This window comes from Microcaecilia unicolor, chromosome 13, assembly GCF_901765095.1.
Source record: "Microcaecilia unicolor chromosome 13, aMicUni1.1, whole genome shotgun sequence".
In the NCBI taxonomy this organism is placed as follows: domain Eukaryota; kingdom Metazoa; phylum Chordata; class Amphibia; order Gymnophiona; family Siphonopidae; genus Microcaecilia; species Microcaecilia unicolor.
In genome coordinates, this window is record NC_044043.1 from 63,087,075 (window position 1) to 63,107,061 (window position 19,987).

A 19,987-nucleotide genomic window follows, 5' to 3' on the forward strand; every position below is an offset into this window, starting at 1 on the left:
TGTCTAACAATTTATTCACAAGTTAGAAGAGTTTGTGTGTGTCTTTGTAATTTGGTCCAATTTCAGTTTTGTAGTATAGTCTTTTGGTTTGTCTTATGGTATATTTATATTTCCTTCGGAGTTGTTTCCAAGCGTTAAGTGTGGGATCGTCTTTCTTTTTGTTCCATGCACGTTCTAATTTTCTAACTTGTCTTTTGAGTTTTTTCAGTTCTTCATTGAACCGGAATTGAGTTCTTTCTGTGCGAAGTTCTGGTTTGGATTGGGGCAATGTTGTCTAGTATTGATTTGCATCTATTATCCCATTCTGAGTGGAATTAGATTGTGTCTGCCTTTATTGTCCATCCGTCGTGGTAGATCTGTTGCCAGAATTTTACCGGATCTATTTTTCCTCTCGTGGTGTAAGTTTTCCGTGTTTGTTTGTTAGGTGTGTCTTTCATTCTCCATAGGAGGGTAATATGTGCTTTATAATGGTCTGACCACGGTACAGGTGTCCATTTAGTATCTGTTAATATAAGGTTTACAGTGTGATCAAATTTGTGTGTGATGATATCTAATGTGTGTCCTTTGGTGTGAGTTGGTTGTGAGTTTGGTTCTTGGAGATCCCATAGTTGTAGGAACTCTTTGCATTCTTGGGTACTTGTTATGGTGAGATCTTCAAGGTGTATGTTGATGTCTCCTATTATAATGAGGTTTGAGGAAGAGATGCAGGTGTTCGAGATAAAGTCCATGAAGTGTGTTTGGGAGTCTTGCCAGTTGCCTGGTGGTCTATAAAGTATAACTGCGTTAAGGTGTTCCTGCAGTTTTGGTTTACCTTGATAACGGTTTAAGACTTTTCCTTCAGGAATTTGTCCAAACATTTTTAAACCCAGTCACATTAACTGCTTTTACCTCTTGCTCCAGCAATGAGTTCCACATCTTAACTATACATTGAAGAAAAATAAATGTGCTACTATGTAGCTCTATGGCGTGTCCCCTAGTTCTTGTACTTTTTGAAAACTTAAACAATATGCAGATATCCATTTCACTCCACTCAGGATTTTACAGACCTATAACATACAGTGATGTGAAAAAGTACCTGCTGTGCCCCTCCCCCCATTTTATCCTATTACTGCATGTGTGTCACTATGTCATTCGTAAGCATTTGCCAAGGCCAAAAATATGAACCAACAACAACCAGAAACCATCCTCACTATGAAAAACAGAGAACCAAATAAGAACTTCGAAATAACTGCAACTTCATCCAGAAATCGGAATCCTTTCCATGTTCCCATATCTGTCTGAACTCTGCAAAAGAGAACCTGGAAGGAAAAAATAGCCACACTGCGCAGAAAATTAAAAAACCGTCGGATGAACTAGGGAAGGATCATGGATTCATCTGCTGCGTTAAAGGAAAGAAAATTATCAGCTAAGACAATTTTACCTTCCTTGTCACTTGCAGCAGATGAATCCAGGAACTAGTGGGATGTACCAAAGCATTCCTTAAGTAAGGTGGGAAGCCGGCGCTCCCTGCGCCAACACTCCTGCCCCAAAACTTGCATCCTCCCGAGCAGACACGTATAGCCTGTAATGTTTCGCAAAAGTATGACGTCCGCCCAAGTAGCCACCTGTGCCCAAGTAGAATGCGCCTTCAGGGCCATTGGAGAAGCCTGCCCTTGTAGCAGATACGCCGTTCCAATGGCTTCCCTAATCCAGCGAGCAATGGAAGCCTTAGAAGCTGCCTCACCTCTTTTCAATCCCGACAAGAGCACAAAGAGATGATCCGAGCGTCGAAACTCGTCAAAGATCTGCAAGTACCAAAACAAGGCTCTCCGCACGTCCAGGAAACGTAGCAAGGCAAACTCCCCCGGATAATCCTCTCTTCGAAAAGACGGAAGATAAACCGCCTGTGGCATGGAAAGCTGAATCCACTTTAGGTAGAAACAACAGCACAGTCCGGATCAACAACCCTGCTTCAGAAAACTGCAAAAAAGGATATCTGGAAGACAAAGCCTGAATTTCAGAAATCCTCTTAGCTGAAGCAATAGCCACCAAAAACACCGTCTTAAGTGTTAGATCCTTCTCAGAAACCTTATTCAACGGCTCAAACGATGGGGCCTGGAGGGCTCGCAGTACCACATTCAAATGCCATGCCGGGAACAGCTGCCGCAGAGGAGGCCGAAGAGACCCGCGTAAGAAGTGGACCACATCAGAGTGAGCTGCTAAAGAGGAACCATCCAGTTTGCCCCTAAAACAAGCTAGAGCGGACACCTGCACTCAAAGGGAATAATCCCTTTTGAAGACTATCCTGAAGGAACTCCAGAATAACTGGAATGTCCGCCCGAAAAAGCGATTCAGCATGCAAAGCACACCTCGCCGAGAAAGCTTTCCACACTCATGCGTATGCTGCTGAAGTAGACTGCTTCCGTGCCCCCAAGAGCGGCAATGACTGGTCCTGACAATCCCTTCTTCCTCAGCTGCTGCCTCTCAATAGCCAGGCCGTAAGACCAAAGCGAGAGGGATTTTCCATCTGAACTGGCCCCTTGATACAGCAGATCGGGAGTCACCGGAAGTCGCAATGGTGGCTCTGAGAATGCTCGAACGAGATCCGCATACCACAGCCGTCTGGGCCAGTCTGGGTCCACTAGAACGACCGGCCCCCGATACCGCCCTATGCGGCAAAGAACTCTCCCTATCAGAGGCCACGGAGGAAAAACATACAGCAGCTGTAGTTCTGGCCATGGCTGGAGAAGAGCGTCCAATCCTGTGGATCCTGGCTGCCGTTTGCGGCTGAAGAACTGGGGAACTTTGGCATTGCAAGCCATGGCCATGAGATCCATTACTGGTCTTCCCCAACACTGACAGATCAGCCAAAAAGCCGAGACAGACAGTTGAGAAAATCCACTTGAACATTGTCTTGACCCGCAATGTGCGCTGCCGACAGTCTCTGAACATGCGCTTCTGCCCATACTAGAAGAGACGCTTCCACTGCCAAGGGAAGACTGCGAGTGCCTTCCTGCCGACTGATGTAGGCCACCGTCATGCTGTTGTCCGAGAATACACGAACCTCCTGCCCCTGCAGAATGTCCTGAAAACTCCACAGCGCATTCAAGACTGCTCGCAACTCCAGATGATTTATTGGCCAAGTCACTTCTAGAGGGGTCCACAATCCCTGGGCTACTCCATGAAGACAATGAGCTCCCCAGCCCGCAAGGCTGGCATCCGTCACGACTACCACCCAATTGGGAGACGACAGAAACACACCCTTCTGCAAATTGGCTCGACCAAGGAAGGCGTCGTTGATAATTCAGCGACGTCGGCGACCATCTGCTCAAAAGGAAATTCTGAAGAGGCTGCATGTGAGCCCTTGCCCATGGAATGACCTCCAAGGTCGCTGTCATGGAACCGAGGAGCTGAACATAGTCCCACACTAGGGAAGCGCGATAACTCAATAAGGTCCGTACCTGACAAAGCAATCTGATCCTTCGCCCCTCGGGGAGAAACACCTTCCACGGCTTCGTATCGAATTGCACCCGAAGGTACTCCAGACTCTGAGTAGGAACCAGATGACTTGTCCACACTGAAACCCAACCTAAGGATTGCAACACCGCAATCACTCGGTGGGTGACCACTCGACTCTCCTCTGCTGTCGTCACCCGAATCAGCCAGTTGTCAAGATATGGATGCACTCTAATCCCCTCCGCCACCCTCCGGACCGGCCCAGAATGTGACTGATGGGTTGTGCACGCCTTCCAGCAGGTGGAGACTGAGAAAAAAAACTGTGACTCTAGCGAGCCAATAAGAGCCCTTGCCAGCTAGAGAAAGATCCAGTAATAAAGTACCAAAGTAGAAGCAAAGCCTCAGAAGAAATACATAACCTGTGCATCCAAAAACCTGAGCAGCCACCGGCACATTGCCAACATAGGGTAAGTGCCTCTAAACATATCATTGTCCTGTAAAACAGGACTTTAGTAACTCAGAAAAAACATTTTTTTTTTTTAATACAGAAATAAACTAGCAACACAGCTCCAAACAAGGAGATCTCTCTTAACTTCTGAAAACACAGATATCTGAAGGAAGGGATCTGGGCCGGTCCGGAGGGACTAAAGGAAAGCAAATTAGCAGGTAAGATCTAATTTACCCTTCCTTAGCGTCCCTCCAGACCGGCCCAGAATGTGACTGATGGGAAGTAAAAAAGCCGTGAAATCATGGGAGGGACCCCAGTAGCCCCGCCGACAAAACGAGCGCTCCGAAAGCAACCGGCTGACGACTGAAGACATCCAAACAGTAGTGCTTATAAAAAGAATTCAAAGACGACCAGGTCGCTGCCCAACAAATGTCTTCCAGAGGAACCAGACAATGCTCTGCCCAAGAGGCTGCCTGACTCCTTGCAGAGTGAGCCTTAACATGCTCTGGAACAGGTTTCCCAGAAAGAAAATAAGCCAAGGCAATCATTTCTTTAAGCCATCGAGAAATAGTGGTCTTAGAGGCCATGAACCCTTTGTGCGAACCTACAATAAGATCGCCGAATGTCATCAGTAGACTTGATATAGTGTTTCAACACCCGCTTGACATCCAAACACTTCAAATGCCACTGCTCCTCGGAGCCGGAGAAAGAACCTAACAGACAATACCATTGGCTGAGAAACATGAAACAGAGTCACAACCTTGGGGAGAAAGGAAGGAACTGGCCGCAACACTACGCGATCAGAACAGAACTCCAAGAACGGTGATCTACATGACAACACTTGCAACTAACTCCGAAACTCGCCTAGCCAAAGCAACGGCCACCAAAAATACTGTCTTCAGAGTACAGGACGACAAAGGCTCAAAGGGAGGCTTAGTGAGAACCGAAAGCACCAAATTCAGATCCCAATGAGGAAAGGAACAATGAGACAAGGAACAAAGTAGATTAAGCCCCCTCAAAAACCACACCACATCCGGATGACTAGCTAGAGACCTCTGTTGGACACGACCACGAAAGCATGTCAAAGAAGGCAATTTGCACCTTAAGAGAAGCCAAAGCAAGGCCTTTGTCAAAGCCTCGCTGCAAAAAATCTAAAATATGCGGAACCGAAGCACGAAAAGGAGATATACCGAACTCCTTACACCATTCCTCAAATATCCTCCAGGTGCGCACATAATTCAACGAGGTAGAACAGCAGCGAGAATGAAGCATAGTAGCAATAACCTGAGCAGAATAACCTTAGTCAGCTTAGCCCTCTCAAGAGCCAGGCTGTAAGACAGAGTCGATCCGGATCCGGATGAACGACCGGAACCTGTGACAACAGATCTTGCGTGACCGGAAGCCTGAAGGGAACATCCATGAGAAGAAGCCGAAGGTCTGCATACCACAGCCTGCGAGGCCAATCTGGTGGCACTAAGGTAAGACGTCCCCTGTGAGTCTCGACCTTCTGAACAAGACGCCCTACCAGACAGCACCCATGCCCTGCGCTATGGGATCCTTGCGACGACTGAAGAGGAAGTTTTGCATTGGTGACGGAGGCGGCAAACAGATCCATCCTGGGAGACCCCCAACGACTGACCAGAAGCCGAAACACCACTTTGTTTAGCGACCATTGCCCGGGATCAAGCCAGTGACTCAGAAAATCTGCCTGAACATTTAAAGCTTCTGCCATGGGAGCAGCTGCTACCAGATGGACCTCCGCCCACTGAAGTAGCAGCGACGCCTCTCGCTCCAACGGCAGGCTCTTCGTCCCTCCTTGTCGATTGATATATGCTACTGCAGTAGCACTGTCCGACATCACTCGAACTGCCCGGCCTGTCAGAAGATGCCAAAACCTCTAAAGCGCAGGACGAATCGCCCTGGTCTCTAACAGGTTGATTGAAAAACACGACTCCTGATGAGACCAGATACCCTGAGCAAACTGCCCCTGACAGTGAGCTTCCCAACCGTGGAGACTGGCATCTGTCGTCACCACCGTCCAGTTGGGCTGATCTAGAGGCATACCTTTGGACACATTGGCTTCCCAAAGCCACCAACGCAGACTGGTGCAGACAGACTGGACTTCTGTAAGAACTGACGAATGAGTCTAACTTGATGATACAAGCCGGCGGAAGAAACCCACGAGCCTGTTTTGTGTCGAACAGGACCCCCAGATACTCCAATGACTGAGAAAGCTGAAGACGGCTCTTCTGCATATTGACTATCCAACCTAGGGACTGTAAAAATTCCACCACTCGAGCTGTCACCCGAACACTCTGAAGGTAAGACTTTGCCCGGATCAACCAATCGTCTAAGTAAGGATGGACTAGAATACCTTCCGTTCTGAGCGCCGCAGCTACAACTACCATGACCTTGGTACACGTATGAGGAGCAGTCAACAAGACCAAAAGAAAGAGCCCGAAACTGAAAACGGTGACCGAGCACTGCAAACCGAAGGAAATGCAGGATGTGCAGGACGAATAGGAATATGGAAATAGGCTTCTGTAAGATCGAGAGATGTCAGAAACTCCCCAGACCGTACCTCAACAATGACGGACTGGAAAGTCTCCATAAGAAACGAGGGCACCTTGAGAGCTCGATTGACCGCCTTGAGATCTAACATTGGCCGAAAGGAGCACTCCTTCTTGGGTACCAGAAAATAAATGGAGTATCAGCCTTGACACCGCTCCACCAGAGGGACCGGACAAATTGCTTAAAGGTCCAGAAGTCTGCTGAGAGTATCTCTGACGGCACCAGCCCTCAGGCAAGAACGGCAGATGGAGCAGCGGCGGACCTTCTCCGACATAGCAAACAGCTGATCTGCACACTGAAAACCAAGGCGTGAGGGAGAAAAGGAGCTGCACTGCTCGTTTTAAATGAACAGAACACAGCACGGCACAGCAACAGCAGGCCGGCTGGTTCCCCTTGACTTTACACTTAATGGCTGCCTCTACCCAGCTCAAAAACTCTTCCCTTGAAGAGCTTGAGGAATCGATCCTCTTACTTTTTTTTTAATAAGAACACTAATATGCAGAAAGCAGCAACAAGGATCAGGGAGGGCATGGGGGGAGGGACTCGGCCTCCCGAGTGTAACACCCTGAGTCACCAAGAGACCCCCACGAACCTCTGCCTCTAAAACCAGGTTATGAGTCATTCCGTGTCAAGTGGACCAGGAGTCCCCACCTCACCATCTCAGATTTTGATGAAATTTGGTACATAATTTCTTTATGATAAAAAACTAAGCTGTGCAAAATTTTAGTTCAAAAGACTAAAAATTGGAGGTTCTAGGGGACCTCAAGTAAAGGGTTGCAAAATGTCGCCTGAGCAAAAACCTTCCCAGCCTGAGCAAAAATTACATTTTGGGCCAACTTCCAGAAGCTGTAAAACTGGACGTTTTAGTAGTACAAGGGGGATATTTGGAGAACCTGCACTACTTTTAGGGCTTAATGAACTGGCAAAACCCCATGTTCCTAGTCCTCTTACATTTTGAATGGTTTAGGCTCAAACTTTGCCAAAAAAAAACCCGGCAAAAATCAATTTACAGCGATGTTGAGGCTGCTGTAGTTTCTAAACTAGTTGGCCTTTCAGGTTGATTTTTGGTAGGTGTACTAAATGCACGGCTGTAATGAGGCATTCCAATTTGCAGCACTTTCCTTCAAGTGGTTGAAAAATTATAAGAGTTCAAAGTTGGTATAAAAAGCATTTTTGCCCATTTTGGGCTATCTTTGATGCCCTTGATCTCCAGTGGGAGAGAGTGGTGGATGCTTGGAATGCCCTCCCGCGGGAGGTGGTGGAGAGGAAAACGGTAACGGGATTCAAACATGCGTGGGATAAACATAAAGGAATCCTGCTCAGAAGGAAGGGATCCCCAGAAGCTTAGCCGGTGGTGGGAGGCAGGGCTGGTGGTTGGGAGGTGGGGATAGTGCTGGGCAGACTTATACGGTCTGTGCCCTGAAAAAGACAGGTACAAATCACCTTGATTTGTACCTGTCTTTTTCAGGGCATAGACCGTATAAGTAAGGTATACACAAGGTAAGGTATACACAAAAAATTGCACATGTGAGTTTATCTTGTTGGGCAGACTGAGTGGACCGTGCAGGTCTTTTTCTGCCGTCATCTACTATGTTACCCTCATCTACAGCCTGACTAAAATCCTCAGAAAAAACCTCCTCAGGGAAACATGACTCCTCTGCTACAACCAGGAGCTCTAGGTCAGGATCAAAAAAGTCTTCCTGCTCTGCCTGCCTCTTTTTAAAGGCACAGCAGAGCTCTCCAGCGAAGCCTTTGCTGAAGATACAGAAGGAGCTGATTGATGCAACAAAAATGCCTGATACATCTGCAGCACAAACTGCGGAGGAAATCCAGCAGCCCCCTGAGGCAACAAAGAGGTAGAGGCCTGCTGTAAAGAAGGCAGAGAGGCCCTAGGGGCGTCCGGCCCCGCAAGATCCAAAACGGTGGACGTTCCCGCCAAAATCTGCAACGAGGGAGTGGGAGACACGACCGCAACATGGGAACCCGAATCGGCCTGATACATCTGGAGCACAAACTGTGGAGGAAATCCAGCAGCCCCCTGACGTAACAAAGAGGTTGAGGCCTGCTATAAAGAAGGCAGAGAGGCCCTAGGGGCGTCTGGCCCCGCAAAATCCAAATTGGCGGACGTTCCCACCAAAATTGGCAACGAGGGAGTGGGAGACGCGACCGCAACATGGGAATCTGAATCCCCCCCCCCCCCCCCAGAGAGCACCAAAGTCGGCGATTTATCCGGTCCTGCACCCTGCTCCTCGAACATCTCATCCGCTGTACAGAATTTGCAGACGCCGCTAGACCCGAGGCCCCGACGCTGACAGATGGAGCAGTGCTGCAACTGCTCAGACATCGCGAACAGCTGATCACAAAACAAACGGCCCCGAAAACGAAAGTAAAAGCGCTACTCAGAACAAAACAGAAACAGAGCTGCCCTGCTTGCCCAAACTTAATCAAACACACACAGCAAAGCTGAGAATCACAAAGCCCAAAGCCCGGATTCGTTTTTTTTTTTTTTTTTTTAACTCTGACTTTTTAAGAGCAGCTGCCTCTCCCTGCCCCAACAGTTCTCCCAACGAACAGCTGGAGGAATTTCACAGGAGTCAGTCTGTTCCAGACAACAGACTGCTACTTAAAGCATCTCAAACTTAAAAATTATGCTTTCTTATCAGGGAGGAATGGGGGGAGGGACTCGACCACCCGAGTGTGGCACCCCCGGGGCAAAAAGAGACCCCCACGGACCTCAGCCCCTAACAAGCAGGTTTTTTTTTTTTAATGCGCAGGAGAAACTGCACCTTTTACCAGAAAAAAATAAGAATAGAGAATAGAAAATGAATGAGACTGAAGGACTCACCACCTTCCACCTGCTGGAGACTGAGATTACTGGATGTTTCTCTGTCTGGCAAGGGCTCTTATTGGCTCGCTAGAGTCACAGTTTTTTCTCAGTCTCCACCTGCTGGAAGGCGTGCACAACCCATCAGTCACATTCTGGGCCAGTCTGGAGGGACGCTAAGGAATATGTAATTTATCCTTAAAATTGAGCATGGTATCGGAAGATTGGAGGGTGGCCAATGTAACGCCAATTTAAAAAAAAAAAAAAGGTTCCAGAGGAGATCCGGGAAATTATAGACCGTTGAGTCTGACATCGGTGCCGGGCAAAATGGTAGAGACTCTTATTAAGAACAAAATTACAGAGCATATTCAAAAGCATGGATTAATGAGACAAAGTCAACATGGATTTAGTGAAGGGAAATCTTGCCTCACCAATCTACTACATTTCTTTGAAGGGGTGAACATGTGGATAAAGGAGAGCCAGTTGATATTGTGTATCCGGATTTTCAGAAGGCATCTGACAAAGTACCTCATGAAAGACTCCAGAGGAAATTGGAGAGTCATGGGATAGGAGGTAGTGTTCTATTGTGGATTAAAAACTGGTTAAAAGATAGAAAACAGAGAGTAGGGTTAAATGGTCAGTATTCTCAATGGAGAAGGGTAGTTAGTGGGGTTCCCCAGGGCTCTGTGCTGGGACCGCTGCTTTTTTAACACATTTATAAATGACCTAGAGATGGGAATAACTAGTGAGGTAATTAAATTTGCTGAAGACACAAAGTTATTCAAAGTCGTTAAATCGCGGGAGGATTGTAAAAATTACAAACGGACCTTACGAGACTGGGCGCCTAAATGGCAGATGACGTTTAATGTAAGTGCAAAGTGATGCATTTGGGAAAGAGGAACCCGAATTATAGCTACGTCATGCAAGGTTCCATGTTAGGAGTCACGGACCAAGAAAGGGATCTAGGTGTCGTCGTTGATGATACGTTGAAACCTTCTGCTCAGTGTGCTGCTGCAGATAAGAAAGCAAATAGAACGTTAGGTATTATTAGGAAAGGAATGAGGATGTTATGCCTTTGTATCGCTCCATGGTGCAACCGCACCTTGAATATGGTGTTCAATTCTAGTCGCCGCATCTCAAAGAAGATATAGTGGAATTAGAAAAGGTGCAGAGAAGGGTGACGAAAATGATAAAGGGGATGGGACGACTTCCCTATGAGGAATGGCTAAAGCGGCTAGGGCTCTCTAGCTTGGAGAAAAGGCGATACAGCAGACCAAGAGGCTTGTTAATGCTTTTTTGTTGTTGTTTTTACGGAGCAGCTGCCTCTCCCCACCTCCAAAGCACCCTCCCTTGAGGAGCCTGAGGGAAATCTAAACTGCTTTTAAAAGCAGAAACACAAATATCAACCAGCAAATAGCAGACATTATCCGGGGAGGATAAGGGGGGAGGGACTCGGCCTTCCGAGTGTGGCACCCCCGATGCACAAGGAGACCCCCACGGGCCTCAGACTCAACAAAACAGGTTTGTTTTTTTTAATGCACAGGGAAACAAAACCAGAAAGAAACAGTCAAAGAATACTTTAAACATCAAATAGAAAGAAATAGAGAGACTGAAGGACTCACCACCTTCCACCTGCTGGAGAATGAGATTACTAGATCTTTCTCTAGCTGGCAAGGGATCTTATTGGCTCGCTAGAGTCACAGTTTTTTTCTCAGTCTCCACCTGCTGGAAGGCGTACACAACCCATAAGTCACATTCTGGGCCGGTCCAGAAGGATGCTAAGGAATGTAGTAAATTTAAAACAAATCGGAGAAAATTTTTCTTCACTCAACGTGTAATTAAACTCTGGAATTCGTTGCCAGAGAATGTGGTTAGCTTAGCGGAGTTTAAAAAAAGGTTTGGACGGCTTCGTAAAGGAAAAGTCCATAGACCGTTATTAAATGGACTTTGGGAAAATCCACTATTTCTGGGGGGATAAGCAGTATAAAATGTTTTGTACATTTTTTGGATCTTACCGGGTATTTGTGACCTGGATTGGCCACTGTTGGAAACAGGATGCTGGGCTCGATGGACCTTTGGTCTTTCCCAGTATGGCAATACTTATGTACTCTTATAGAGCTTGTGTAAAGAATATATTAGAGAAAATGAAGTATTCAACCCTAAACTAAAAATGGGATACAATATTAACATGTGGCTTCATTATCAAATTGCATTGTTTCTTGCGTTTATAAAGCTAATTATCTTTTTCCTTTATGAAAAAAAATGTGCACTGGCTGGCACTTAAATACCACCTTCCATCTAGTCTGCCCTGCTGAAAGTCATCCACTTTGGATAAATGTTTTATTGCCTAGCAGCGTCTGTGTATCTGCTCCAACCTCTCTTCCCCCCTAAATGTTTTACCTGCTCTCTCAAGTCTTTTCCTACTCTTGCACTCAGTATCTATCCCAAGTATACCCAAAATCTACCACATAGATGGCCTCCACTGGTAGCCCATTTTAGCCTTGCTATCTTCAACTTAGATTCTTACAAAACCAACACTTAAAAGTCAACTACCACTCAATGTCTTACTAAGTTTAGTAAACTCCATTGCCATCAATGGAAGATGTTACAAAAAAAAAAAAACAACATTTTAAATAGATAAATAGTCTCCCCATGGTCATTAAAATTTGGCTTTCAACAATGGCCCTTCCACACAGATCACCCCAGGAGGCTTGACTATTGTTTACTGTTAGTGAATTAAAGAATTCTCCAAAGTCACTTCCAAAACTTTCCAATGAATTTTTGTAAAATTGTTAGTTGAAACTCCCTCACAGTAAAAATTTAGTTCTAGACTTAGTTTCCGTACTCTTTTCCTACACGGCAAGTGACTAATTTCACGCAAGTATATGTTTGAAACCTCATCCGTATAGTCATCTGTTTCCACTGATCTCTCTAGAGCAGAATTAAAGAAGACTCCTAACTTTTTTTTTTTTACTACCATCATCTAAAAATACTCCATTATGCATTAGCTTTAAACTTGATAAACTTTTAATGTATCTAAAGAGTACAGCAGCAATGCCAAAATTTTAAAGGCCTACTAATAGAAGGTACTGCAACTAACAGAATTAACTGAAAAAGGCCATTAATTATGCCACCTACTACATGTTGGCTCTTTCTACCAGAAGATTTATACAGCAACTATTTACTTACTTGTAGCCTGCTAATACAAATATTTTATTTAAAAAAAATGTAACCTGAGGTTCTGGCCACAGATAAAAGTAGTTCATACCAAAATAATCTTGGTGCAAGTGCAACAAACATTATAATATGTTTTTTTTTTTTTTTTATTTAACCATGTATATGCCTTTCTTGGTCAAGTTAATCTGCCCCACTGAAATTCTCTCTCTAATCTTCTAGTACTGCAGTGAGGGACCGATGCTCAAAAACCAGCACCAATACTAAAAGGGGTTAAGAACCAAATTTGTGCACACATTATATAGCACCAAATGCTCAGAGAGCTTGAGCGCCAAAGATGGCCACAAATTCATTCTAATGTATTTAAATGGATGCTAATTAGATCAGTAACTATGCCTTCCTAATTCTCGAACAGCAGCACTGCAATGCCTAGAAGCAAATGATAGTCTATAATGCAGAAAACTTACCACCTGGTCAGGGGTAGCATTGAGGGGTCTGGGGAGAGGATTTATTATCAGTTTCGCAAATTAAATTCACAGTTTCGTCTTTTGAAAGCTGAAGGAAGCCCATGCAGCTTCTATACACAGATAGTGAGAAACAAACACACACGAATCTGAGCAAAACCAAACTTGAGAGCACACAACAGTGCCTGTTTTTCTGTGCTTACATTTTTGAAAGGCTCGTATTTAAGTGCAATTTTTGAAAAGCTCATATTTAAAGGCGCAGAACAGTGCTGATGTGTGCATGTTCAAAATCAAAGTGCAAGAGCCAAGCTCACCATGAAACGTGTGCACATGCGCCAGGCACGCTCCTCTTTGCTCTCAGTTCAACTGTGTGAATTATCTGCACTTAAAAATTTTGAATATCATTTGCTTGAGCATTGGTTAGCTGTATTTCTACATTGTTGTTGCAATAAAGGGTTTGCATTGTAGGCTTTAGCATCCAGGCTTTGAACACCAGCCTCTGAATAAGCACAAATATCCACAATTAATTCAAAACAATCAACATCAGCTACCACCACCTCCATACCATGTCTTTCATCCATCCTCTTAATCCTGTTCCAAACACTGCCCTCTATTATCTGTTCTAAGAATGTCCATATTCCATTAAGAGTGACGATATCTACCAATAGTTTATTTAGGCCTCATCTTTCTTTTGTCCACTTTCAAGTCATACCACAAAATTTTGGAACCCATGTGGACTACTACTTCTGTAAGGCTGTGATTCAACACGTGTCTCCTTGTTTTCATTTAAGCAGGGCTGTGGAGTTGATACACCAAACCTTTGACAAGTTATATTTACCAGTACTTTAGATCCAAGACAAAATATAAGTATAAAATGATACGTTTACCATATATTTATAATGTTGCAAGTATTTTATTTTGAAGCTGGAGTCAGAATCAGTATATTTTTACCAACTCTACCCAAAACTGCATCCGACTCCATGACTCAGACTCCACAGAGTGATAAACAGATTATCTCAATGATGATCAAGAGCAGAATAAAAAGGATTCACACAAATGCATCAATATCATTTAACCTTACTTCTTGAATATTTAAGATAAATTAGGAGAGAATATTTATTAAAGATGCAGAATGAACAAAATCCAAGCATCTGAATCCAAAAATCTTAAAAATCTTCCCAGTGAAAACATAAAGAACATAAGAAAATATTGTCTTGTATCCTCTCAGTCAGGGTATCTATGCTAATATAGATATTAAAGAATACAGAACATTAGTCAGTATGCAAAACAGTACTGGGAAAGTTGTTTTTTTAATATCACTTATAGATTAACCCACACTAATGGGTCGTTTTACTAAAGCGCTTAGGCATTTAGGGCTAGATTCTATATATGATGCCTGAAAATTCTGTGCGGAAATAAAATATGCCTAGGCGTATTCTCTAAAGTATGCCTATTATAAGATAGGCTTCAATTTCCATGCAATATATAAAATACACTGAGCGCCTCTCCAGGCAACCAAATTTGGTTGCGGCCATTTACATGTTTTACTAGGCAAAGAGCAGCCTATAACAACACGCACAGATTTTTAGAAATGGCCCTTCCCCCTTTTGAACTACGCAACTTAGAATTTAAGCGCGCCATGTTACAGAATGCGCATAAACCTTAATGCCAATTAGTGCTGATAATTAACATCCAATTGATAGTGCTGATTAGCTAGTTAACCAATTAAGTTACGCACACTTATAGAACACGCTTCAATTTCCATGCAGAAATTAAGGCACAATATATAGAATCCTGGGGTTAACATGTGAATTAGCACACGGTAACTGCTACCAAACATGTTAAACAGTTTTGCATAATTTTTGCTGTTAGCACGTGCTAATTCACAAGATTGTAAGCTCTTCTGAGCAGGGACCGTCCTTAGTTATTAATTTGTACAGCGCTGCGGAACCCTAGTAGCGCTCTAGAAATGTTAAGTAGTAGTAGTATGTTGAGGGTATTTTGAATAAGGGAACTAAGTAAGGCATGGGCAGAAAACTGGCGCCGACAATTGTGCAGTTAGCATCCACTTTAGCACCTTTGTGCTAACCATAACCAGTGCATGGGCATTTTAAAGGCTGGACTTGCAAAGAGCATGCCCCCACCACCACAGTTGCTGCTTTAAAATCTGCACTTGTTGTGCATTCGTTTATTGCACTAGGGAGCAGTAACTGCAAAATCTAATGCCCTTTATTACAGGATACCTAAATGTAGTATACTTTTTGAGGAAGAAAAAATGGTATGTTACATCAACTTTCTATAATCACTGCACAGAAAGAATTCCCATTAATATTTTCCTACTATGGAATCAGCACAAGATTTATAAGTGCCAAGTAATTTTTTACATCTCTGCTCATATAATGAATTTGTGACACAAATTTTATGAAGTGCTTATATTCTGTACTAGCTGGATAACCATTTTACCTTCAACACAGACCATGTTTTGCCCAGCAGAGCTGTGTCAAGAAGGAACTGTGATGCAAGTTCAAATATTTGGTAACATGGTAAAGACTCTTGCATCACCATTCCTTGGTACAGCCCTGGTGGGCAAAATGGTTCACATCAGAGATATGGAAAGACCACATACTGAATATTGTACATCAAACAGTGATCCAATCAGTAAAGGTAAGCACTTTATTATTCAATGTTATGTCTATAAATTCATTACATGAGCAGAGGCATAAAGAAATTACTTGTCATATAACAAAATCTTTATTGTGGTGGATCTACAAAATAAAAACATTAGCATAAGTTTTCAGTTAATGTGGTTAATCATTTAAGCGATATTGAAACAGCACTGCTCTGGGCCTATTTTCCCTACCTGTCATATATGTGCCAATGATATTGTGAAGTGCATTTTCTTTTTCCTACATTAAATAACTATAGGTACAGGAACACATAGATCTGCATTTGTTAACCATAAACAAATCCCTAAGCTATTTCAATTATTCACTTATATATTAAAATCACTGACAATACCTAGCCTCACTATCAAGAAGTCTCTTTTCAACCTATACCCTTAGGATTAGGTTTTTTAAATTCACATACTAACCTTCTCACATGGCTACGGATGAATATGAAGTATGGTATTTCAATCCTGATATAAAGGTATTATCAATATTTAGTTTTACCCAATAGTTATTAGTCATAAATTAGCTAAGGGAACTGACACCTCTACATATCATTTCAAAGGATTTGTTTTCATTTGTAAGTCATTACCTCAAAATAATTTTGCCTTTTTTTTTTTGGGGGGGGGGGGGGGGGGGGGGGAGACTGGAAATCTTAAAATCAAAAAGCAATGGCATGAACTAAACACCTAGCCTTTCCGCAGAGACCCAGTGTTATCATAACTACCAAGGAAGAAAGGAAAGAGGTTTTTTTTTTTTTTATTTGTACCCCGCACTTTTTCCCACTCATGGCAGGCTCAATGCGGCAGGCAATGGAGGGTTAAGTGACTTGCCCAAAGTCACAAGGAGCTGCTTGGGCCGGGAATCAAACTCAGTTCCTCAGTTCCCCAGGACCAAAGTCCACCACCCTAACCACTAGGCCACTCCTCCACTCCACAGGTTGGTGCTGATTTTTTATATTTGTCAGGACTTTCCATAAGTGTTTGTTATCATAACACTTATGATCATTAAAAGTCCTGACAAAATATAAAAAGTCAGCACCAACCTCTTTCCTTTCTTCCCTCTTCCCAGGTCTCTCTTAATGATAACTGAGTGGTACTAAAGGAACCCAGGCCTCCTGCCTGTCTGCATCCTTCCCTATTTACCTGCCTCTGTGTCATCACCCTCTGGTTTCAGTCTTACATTTTGACCTGAAAGACTAAGACTAACCCAGAGGGGATGAAGACTGATAAAATCACTTTCTACCTGCCATTTTGGGAGAGGAGGGGAAGACATGCAGGCACATCCAATAAACAAAGAGGATAATATATAATGAAAGATTTAGGAAGCAGGTCCAGGGAATGACTAGAGAAGAGGGGTGTAAGGAGAGAAAGAGACCATAGTAGGAAATTAAAACTGCACCCCTATTATGAAACTTCCAGCAAGGGCCCCAATTTTGGGGTCACTGTCTATTAAAACTTCCGTTCACAGTCCCTGGAAATAAATGTGCTACATTTAGCACCTGTTCTCAATATTTTTATCACCTCCAGCTACTAAGCTTTTCTGCTAATAAAATCTCTATTATGCTTCTTTTAACGATCTCACCTGTGACATTCTCTACCCATAACATTCTTAGATATGACTGTTGCTGAAGTAAGCATTTATAAGATGTAATGCATAAGCTTCTCAGATCACATTTTTTAAAATCTCATATGTTGGCCCAATAAAAGGTATGCGCTCACAGAGATTCGTTTTCTCTAGGCCCAGATTTTCGCTTTAAAAAATCCCTATATATAATTGGCTATAATTAAAAACAACAACAAAAAACATTAAATATTGAAAATATATTAATGTTAGCATTATGCAGAGGTTCTTCTCTTCCATTTCATGCCATTTGGGTATTTTTTGGAATTACTATAAGGTTTTGCCAATATGAATCCTTAAATAGACCATGTTTAGAATATGGTATGTTGCCATTAATAATTATTATTCTATACATTTTCTCAACAGGAAAAATGTTGCCGATTAGAAAGAAATGCTTCCAAAGCATTACACCCTAGTCAGGCAGAACCTTCTATTCATAACCAGCAACCTCAACAGTCTGTAAAAGTAATAATGTCAGCAAAGTAGGTTCTGTCAGAGATATAAAATACTAGAATATTAGTCATTCATGTAGTTTTTAGGCCTGAATCACTTTGCGCACCGTGTGATGTCCACAAATCAAGCAGTTCACCACCAGTCTAAAGCAGGGTGGCACAAAAAGCAGCAGCCTGGGTTCTACATGCTGGATTTAGCAAAATGATGGCTTAGCAAAAACACAGGATGCACATATTCTCAAGCTTTTTCAGCACCTGCTCCAGGTATTTCTACCATTCCCCTTCAAAAATGTCACCAGTCCCACTTTGGAAAGAGCAACTTGGCGACATGGGAAAAAAAAACACAAGAAAGAATGAATGAATCTTGGATACAACTGTTCTCCCTCTACATGCCCTCAGGTTCTCATCACCTCCCACTATGGAATGAATGAGCCACAGTACAAGAGGAACCTTATCCGGACCTCCCCAGGGACCGCAGACCTGCTTCCTCCTCTATGCAGCAGTTTTCGTGAAGGACAAGTCCCAGAGTCCGCAGCTACACCGGGGACACGCCCCACCCTATCCCCCGAGAAAAGACAGCCCGACCAGTACTGTTCCCCCACCCAAGCCGCCATCTTCCAGTCCGCAGTTAGAACACAGGTTGTCAGTGCCCGCACTCTAGAGGCCCTTCCTGTGCCAGCCTCAGGGTCCCTTTGGCGAGGTTAACTTACATCAATGTCTCTTCCAAAACGAATCAACGGCTTTGGCTATTTCCTAGCCCATTTACCCAGAAATTGCCCTCCTCCCCAGCCGCCATTTTACAACCCCACTCTTCCCGTTGTACGCCCATGACAACAGAATTCAGCTTGGTCCCTGTATCCCCACGACACTCCTCTCCACCTCGCCTTTCACTAGCAGGTTGCTTTACCCTGACTTCCCAGGGCACCCCGAGTGTCCCCACTCCCTCCCACTCTCCCTCATCCTGGATCGCAGACACTCCGCCATTTTGTCTCGTCTCCATTCTGCACCGAATTCTGCTTAATCCACTGTATCCTTAGCTTACCGTCGTATCTTTCAGCCTGCTCAGCTAGCTTGGCCTGGTATACTAAATCCTCTCGCTCTTCCATGCTTGTAGCTAGTACGGACGGAGAGCTCAACTTAAGCGGATGGAAACTGATTGTATCTGTAACTATCAGCACCTCAACCTCCCTCTCTCTCTGTCCAGAGAAAGATGGCGGGGCCTTGATCCGGGCACTTCCGCCTGCGCACGCAGCAGCCAATCGCTCAGTTCTATGGCAACCGCTCCCAGGCAACAACTGGGTGCAGGCCGGGCAGGCGCGGCAGGTGTGGGTGGAGTCTCGGTAAACGGGGCGGACAGCGCTGTTGTACTCAGCTGCGTAAATGTAATTGTCTTGCCCAGAAAAACTGCTAAGAGCCAAACTTGACAGGAAGGAGGTTAGAACGAGAACAGGAGACGGTACCAGGCTAACAGGCAACGGCTAGCTAAACCATTATTTGAGTTGAAGGCAGTAGGCGGCGCTTGCTGGCAGTAGGCGGAGTCACTAGTTCACCCAAAACAATAGCAAACGCTATTGAAAGCAATAGGAAAAGATTATTATTAGAAATAATGGCCCCTGTAAAAAAGGCAAAAGCCGTTCCAGGTGGATAAGTAGTGACTTAAAAGGTGGAGGGCAAAAGATTTTTTTAAAACCATTTATTCGACAGCTTAGTTGAAAGGGTTCCCAGATGTAGATATCATGAAATATTGGTTTGTGACATTTATATCCCACATAAGCTTCAGTTCAATGTGCCTAGATAAATAAAAACTGAATATCAGTAAAACAGCTTCAAAACGTATTGTTGCTGGTGGAAACAGCACTAATAAAGGCTGTATTTTGTGCTCATTATTCTACACTGTTCTAGACAATACAGTAATACATAAAATTTCAGTGAGTGTGGTGTTTACTGATGGGTTCATCTTAACTGGTCTTGTAATCTGCCTTGGGAAGTCTGGTGTTATAAAGATTGGAAGAACAATTAAAGTCTTTTGTACAAATGGGTTATTCTGTTTTGAACATGTTACAGGGACAAGTGGTTTTTACACGTACAAATAATAAAAATGAATATTTTCTTTCACACACATCTCTCAATTTGTTTAAATATAGATAATTGGGTTATAAGCTTCTAATGCAGTCCATTGCTTTTCTTACATTTTGTCCTTGTGCTAACATACTGTACCAAAACTGGAAATACAGTGAGACAGAATAATAGAATTCAGTAACATCAAAAACTTAAGTAATAACATTATAAATGTGTTTGCATTTGGGTAATAACTGAGAAAATGCTGTTGA

The 19,987-nt window shown here is 43.7% G+C and overlaps 1 protein-coding gene across 1 annotated transcript in view; it reads right to left on the reverse strand.

Moving 5' to 3' along the window:
• YWHAE (tyrosine 3-monooxygenase/tryptophan 5-monooxygenase activation protein epsilon) overlaps positions 1-18,891 on the reverse strand; it is a 147,780-nt gene extending 128,889 nt beyond the window's left edge. Inside the window, exon 1 of the mRNA XM_030185580.1 lies at positions 18,700-18,891. Within this exon, the coding sequence (XP_030041440.1) occupies positions 18,700-18,763 (64 nt within the window). The 5' untranslated portion in view covers positions 18,764-18,891. The remainder of the gene's footprint in view (positions 1-18,699) is intronic.
• Between the last annotated feature and the right edge of the window lie 1,096 nt (positions 18,892-19,987).